This window comes from Oncorhynchus kisutch, linkage group LG1, assembly GCF_002021735.2.
Source record: "Oncorhynchus kisutch isolate 150728-3 linkage group LG1, Okis_V2, whole genome shotgun sequence".
NCBI classification, from domain to species: domain Eukaryota; kingdom Metazoa; phylum Chordata; class Actinopteri; order Salmoniformes; family Salmonidae; genus Oncorhynchus; species Oncorhynchus kisutch.
This window is the reverse complement of record NC_034174.2, coordinates 62,601,716-62,608,441: the sequence shown is the minus strand read 5'-3', so window position 1 is coordinate 62,608,441 and position 6,726 is coordinate 62,601,716. Positions and strand designations below refer to the sequence as shown.

At 44.8% G+C, this 6,726-nt stretch overlaps 1 protein-coding gene across 1 annotated transcript; it reads left to right on the top strand.

Annotated features, from left to right (window-relative positions):
• Window positions 1-323: 323 nt before the first annotated feature.
• Window positions 324-6,726, top strand: LOC109888937 (protein FAM161A-like). Its single transcript, XM_031829211.1, has 7 exons — window positions 324-585; window positions 2,078-2,346; window positions 2,507-3,745; window positions 4,047-4,214; window positions 4,536-4,635; window positions 4,874-5,031; window positions 5,762-6,726. Exons 1-7 carry the CDS (start codon window positions 427-429, stop codon window positions 6,162-6,164), a joined length of 2,496 nt encoding a protein of 831 aa, XP_031685071.1. The 5' UTR covers window positions 324-426; the 3' UTR covers window positions 6,165-6,726.

Here is a 6,726-nt window from a genome sequence, read left to right as displayed (position 1 = left end):
ACTGTTATGGAGAGATGCACTGCTTGGATTCTTTACTTACGATAGAAATAAGTTGAAACAATTTTATGTAATTAATTTCCTTATTATTTTGGCCAAATGTCATATTCACAAATGTAAATTGACAAACAAAACACCACATTTTCATACCTTGCAAAAATAAACTATATAATATATATTATTATATATAATTAAATACTCTACCAACAAAAAAATCCGTTAGATTTACATTTATTAGCATTTATATCCTAACAGTTTTCAAGGAAAAGAAGATGAAAAACTATTGACTTCCTGAAACAGCTAGTAATTTCCTTTACAACCACAACCGCTCTGGAGAGCATCTGCTGTGCTTTTGCCAGCTTTTGCCAAGTAGTTGCAGCGTCTCTATTAGGTTCAACTTTGACAAAGAAAGCAAGAACAGGGGAAACAATGGCGAATGCCCATCGCGCCAACGTCCTGGTTACCTCCTGTTTGAAAACGCCGGTAGACCCACACACCAAGGCTCCGTTGGCGTTGTATGAAAGGCAGCGAACCCTTCCATATTCGTCAGTAGCTGGTCATATTGACAATCGAGACTACGAAAAAGAGGTAAGATATCGGCAGATGAGTTTTGTATTTGAAAGCTGAGCTAAGCATCCAGAAATATTCTTAAATGATTGGATGAAATCCATCATACGGGTGGAAAGAGGACACCATCCGACACTTGCCGAGATGCCATTCATCCGACTAACTAATCCATCAACGTTATACCCTCATTCATTATGTTGATCTGAAGACAAATAGAACACCAGTTGCACATAGGAAGCCAGCGTTTTTCATTTTATTATTTCTGGTTCTTCATTCCATAATAGGCTAATTCTTGGATCCTCCCTCATTGATCTGCTAGATGGCTTAGTCATACAACATATTGATCATACATTGCTACCAAACATCTAAATTGATGTAACTAGGCATCATTTATAGCCTATACAAGCCTATGACACTGGATAGTGATGTAAATTTAAGTGGATATGCCTTGAATTATCTTTCATGTCAGACTCATGTTGAAGATTGGGAAATTCAGGTGAAGCATTTACTTATGTAGGTGGATTCTCATAAAATGTCTGTTGTTCTCAAATGTTACTACAGAAATTTGCCTGTTCAGGTCAACCTGCCTGTGTGGGAGAGGATTTGACCTGCATAATTTGTTACTGGCCTATTTATGGCTTCCCTCATTTACTAGATTACACTGACGTCACAGTGCCAGTAATCCTAAATGCTTAATTTCCTTTGGACAACATGATTTCAAATCCCATTTTATTTTCCTCACTGGACAAGGATTTGCCCTACATCTGGGCATCTCCAAATAGTTTCTTAAATGTAGAGAGTACATTCATTTTGATCTGGTTTGTACTGTAATCAGTAGGATACTCGTTAGAATTGCTTGTCCAAGCTTTAGACTTATTTTCTTAATATTTGTAAATGTATGATTGGATCTCATCCATTCATCACCGGAAGGAAAGAAGATCGAGATGGTTGGAGGCAGAGCAGCTAGTGTGACAGTTGAACACACGCTCCTTCCATTATCACCCCACCTTCTGTGCGTGACCATATGGATAGGTCATCCAAACCCACAGAGCTGGGGATAATGAGCTTAGGCATGAAGTAGCCATCTCATATTATGCTCTACTCAATTCATATTAGGCCTTATGCTTTAACCATCTACAACACGTCCAGTCATCAGTGCTACTCTTACATGATGATACACTTCCATGCATTTGGCATATTCATATATATAGGGCTTCCCCTTTAAGATGTATCTTAAAGTCATAGAAATACAGTTGAAAGGCTTTTTCTTCCTGGAGCCACAATCCTATCCAAGATACCCTTTGCTTCCAATTGCTTACTTAAGTGATAATGCCAGAGAAGCCAGTGTTTGGAGGGTATGTTGGCACGGATGTTGTTATGGCCCGAGACTAAGTCGATTTTGCATTTGACCATTTGACATTTATTATTTGTATGGAATGGATTCCACAGAGACATTTTCTACAGTCCGTGCACAACGTAAATGTTTTTTTATTGACGTTCTTTGACTTTTCAGCTGCAGTATGACGACTCGAGGTCTGACTACGGTGATGGGGATGCCCCCGGGAAGGGCAGATCCCTGATGATCAAAGACTACCGAGTGACGGGGGACCACATCGACCTGCGTGAGTTCTACTTCTCCAACGAGGAGTACTATCGTAAGCTGGAGGAGCTGAAGAGGGCCCACCTCCGCACCATGGCCGAGCTAGAGGGCATGTACCACAAGAAGCTGGAGCCCAAAGGTGCACCACCCTCGGAAAACGTGCAGGGGGCACAGGCACACAGGTGTGTTTTTGCTCTTGCTTGGAATTGGTTGTTTTTCTTGATTAACCACCAAGATAATATGCTGAAGTTGGTAGGGTACATTATATCTGCTTCTGGAAGGTGTACTGTACTCAGTCAATTCATATTCTAATGGTGTAAAAATCATTTTTTCGCTCACCAGATCGTACTCGAAGATCAGCCCCATGCCCGTGAGGCGTCTGAGGAAGGCCCACTCGGCTCTGGAGCTGAGGAGGGGCTCTGGGCTATCGGACACATCTGACAAGGAAGGTGCTGTAGTCAACAACGTGGAGAAGGGTCTGCAGTCCTCCCCCAAAGAGCACATCAAGAACATGTGGCATGACTTCAAGCTGTCGCCTCGCCAGCGCCACCCATCCACATCCTCCCTCCAGAGCCTCATTGGGGACCACAAGAAAGGCATCAAGGGTAAGGACCAGAAGCAAGGGTGCAAAGATGTCAAACACGAGCCTTGGAAACCCAGAGTGACCATCCCCAAGCCATTCCACATGACGCTGCGGGAGAACCAGAAGGGCCAGAAAGGTGTGAAGACACGGTCAGAGATCGAGCTGGAGAACGCGGCCTTGCGGAAGCAGCTGGAGGAGCTGACAGAGTGCCAGCACAAATTCCGTGCAAGTTCCGTGCCCGTCCACGTCCGCCTGCCCCCATACGAGGAGCTCCACGAACGCGACGAGGCGCGGCGGGCCATGCACGAGCGGGAGCAGCAGCGTCTGTGCTCCATCCAGCGGCCCTTCAGTTTCCTGGAGCGTGAACGTCTCAAGAGGGAGCAGAGAGAGGAGCAGCTCCGCAACCTCCAGCAAATCAGCCAGGAGAGAGTCCGACCATTCAGGGCCAAGCCCGTGCCCAAGGCCGTGTATGAGGCGGCTACGGGCGAGCAACTGAAGGAGGAGCAGCTGTACCGTGCCATCAAGATGCAGATGAGGGCACAGGAGCTACTCCACAGCGCCTCCATGCCAACCAGCATGCTGGCACGCCACCTTAGCAAAAGGGAGCATGCTAAGGATGGAGCCCGGGGGGACACCGCTGGATCCGAGGATGACAACAGGGCCCCTTACAGGCCTAAAATAAACCCGGTGGTGCCCGACTTCGATGCCAGCTACAGGAGGTTCAAGAAGCAGCTGGAGAGCCGGCGCGACGTGAAGCCTTTGACGACGTGCGAGCCGTTCCAGCTCCGGACGTCACAGATCCCCTCGCACCGCGAACGCATCCTGGCCGAGATCGAGAAGGAGCAGATGAGTCCCCGGGCCAAGCGCTGGCCTTACGTCAGCACAGCTGGGCTCGTCCACTCACACAACTCTAGCCTCTGCTCCTCCCTCTCAGGCAGTCTGGAACAGCTGCCTGCCAAAGTCACCGATGCCAGCAAAAAACGCCAAGAGGCTGTAAGGTACTACCCACATAGAATAGCAAGGGGCGTCTCCTTTTTAGACAAGCTAGTCAGAGCTTCAGAAGACCTTTTAGTTGCTCTTTTTAGGAATAGTTGTGGCCTGAAAGTTGAAACCCTTGTCTGTTGAATCCTGTGGACTTCCTATACACTCCCAGCTCCAAAACAATAAAATGCCCAACCTCTGACATTATCCCCCCTAGTTCTACTTCTAGTGCCCTTGGCCTTCATTTTCTCTTTTGACAAAGTCCTTCCTCCACCAATGACTTCCTGTCATCGATGACTGCCTTGTCTCCTTGAGTAGAAAGGTGCTTGAGCAGAGAAAGAAGGCAGAGGAAGAGGAGGAGAGATGGAGTGAGAGACAGAAGCAGAGAGAGAAGAAGCTTGCAAAGGTGGTCTCGAAGTGCGCCCAAGCCAATGATGCCCACGTGCCCCTCTCCCAGACCAACCAGTTCAAGCTCAAGCAGTTCAGGTACCCATATAGAAATCCATAACATTATAATTATACTTGTAGCAAACAAGAACCCCCCCCCCCCCCAAAAAAAAAAACAGTTTATCAATCTGATGTATCTGGGTCTTTTCATATGAAAATGATGAGTGGAAATGCAAACCTGAAGACTGAACTGAACATTGCCTCAATAGTCTCAATTGTGACTATGTTTTCCATATCAGTAATAGTAAGCTGTGGTTGTAAAAGTGATGTTTTTGTTGAATAGGTCAGGGCTCAGGGTTATTTCAGGGCTGAGGGTTGTAGGATGACAGGGGTGAAAGGTTGTTTGTGTGTTTCAAACAGAAAGCAGGACTTTCAGCGGAGGAAGGAGTACCAGGAGGAGATGAGGGAAATCCAGGAGAGAGTGAAGGGGAGGCCTCTGCTGTTGGAGCAGGTTGCACAGGTGACCAGAATCGACACACACACACACACGCCTCATTCACACAATAAATATACACTACAATAAATATACACTGTTATTTTAATGGACAACATTTTTTTATTTAAAAAACAAGGACATTTCTAAGTGACCCCAAACATTTGAACGGTAGTGTATATTGCATGAATAATAAAGGTATGACTGACTATTTTCCCATCGCTGGTCATGATGTATGCTATTTTTCACTTCTGTCTACTGACAGATGAATGCCAAACACGCTGCAGAGAAGCGCTACACAGACACCCTGCGAGGCTGTGGAGTGAGTGAGGACTTTGTCAGTGGCAAGGTGCCCAAGTCCCAGCAGCCAGGTGGCCAAGAATCTGCATGCTGGACCACCTCCTCCAGTGACCCAAAACAAAGGTAGACTTCTGGCTCAATGACAGTGAATTATACATTTTGTAAACATACTTCATTAGTCAAAATCATTAGCCAAACATACTTGCTAGTTTAGCTAGCCAAACCATCAGTTTTAGCGCAGAATAACTGATGGATTTGCGATCGTTCAATACCCGTTGAATATGGCCCCGGTGTTAGTAAAAATATCAGAATTAAATTGTTGCCAGCAGTACAGTTACAGTCACCAACGCTCTGGATAACATGAAAACATACGAACCAGCTCTGCTAGGGCGTGTAAAATGGTCAGAGTGAGGTGTTCTCTCATTTGTGTCTGGAAGTTGCTAGCAGTTAGCTTGGGTGCTTGACTGCGGGTGTGAGGTCAGAACGCTTGGATCAATGCTTCTCCTTGGCCAGAGCGTCTAGTGTGCGCTCCGAGAGCGACACGCTCTGAATTTACGAACGCCCAGAGCGCACTCTGGCACTCCAGATTTAATTTACAAACACACCATTAGCTTGCTCTTCTAAAAATCGAATTCAACAATGCCAATAATGTTTTCAGTTTGACTTTTGGTTTCAAAAGCAGCTCAAACATAGAACATGTAAGAATGAACTAAAGCTATTGAATTCTACCGTGCTGAAATAATGCACGCTCTAGAATGCCCTTCAAGTCCATCAGAAACGAGTATTCAACAATGCCATGGTATAAGAGTTTATATTTTTTTGTGTTAAGTGTTTATTCATTTTGTTTTCTCAGTGAAAAGGACGAGACAGACACACCGGCTATTTACAACATGGTCTTCCAGGATGAATACCCAGAAGATTATGAAGACAGCTTTGCTGACCAAAAACGGGAAGGAGAGCAGGAGGCTGAGAAAGATGAATTGAAGTCCAAAAAAGAAGATGAGGATGAAGGCCATGACGAAGCAGGGCGGGGGAGGGCGGATTTTGGGCGTTATTCAGATGATGCCGATTACTCAGATGCCGATGACCATTACTCAGATGCCAGTGAGCATTACTTGCCCCTGGACGATGAAAAGAATAAAGGGAGTGACATCCTCAAAAGGCTCGAGAGTACCCAGAGCAGCCCAGGCTATAGAAGCGGCCAGCACAGCCGAAACAGTCAGAAGTCAGAGAGGGATAGGGAAACGCAGCAATAGCGGAAAAGAAAAGTAATGAGGATGACTAAAAAGTAAAAGGAGTGCATTTTTTGACAGGTAGGCAGGGCTACATTGAGGCGAACGTCTACAACACTGACACACAGTGGTAGAGATGCTTCTATTATAAAAAAGGATAAATGCATGGTAGGAGATCTGTATACATACAGTAATAATGGGGAATTTCATGTTTATTACATTATTTTGTTGTGTGAGACAGACCAGAGTGAATTGTAGTACTAGGCTATGGTTATAAAAATTATCACATTGAACAGTTTAGGGTACTCTTTGTCTTGTGATATCCTACTTTGCAGGAAATACAATAGGTTGACCACTTACATTTGGATGCTTGTGATACATTTTCTTTCGACAATTATTTGTCTAATGTTTTGTGACTAAATATATGTAACCTAACATTTGCTATATATTTCAGGATCATACTTTTTTTCAGTCGTTGCGTATATACATCACATTTGGGAACATAAAGGTGTTATGTATTTCATGTACATTATGGGATATTTATATTTCTGTACTACACTCAGCAAAAAAAGAAACTTCCTATCAC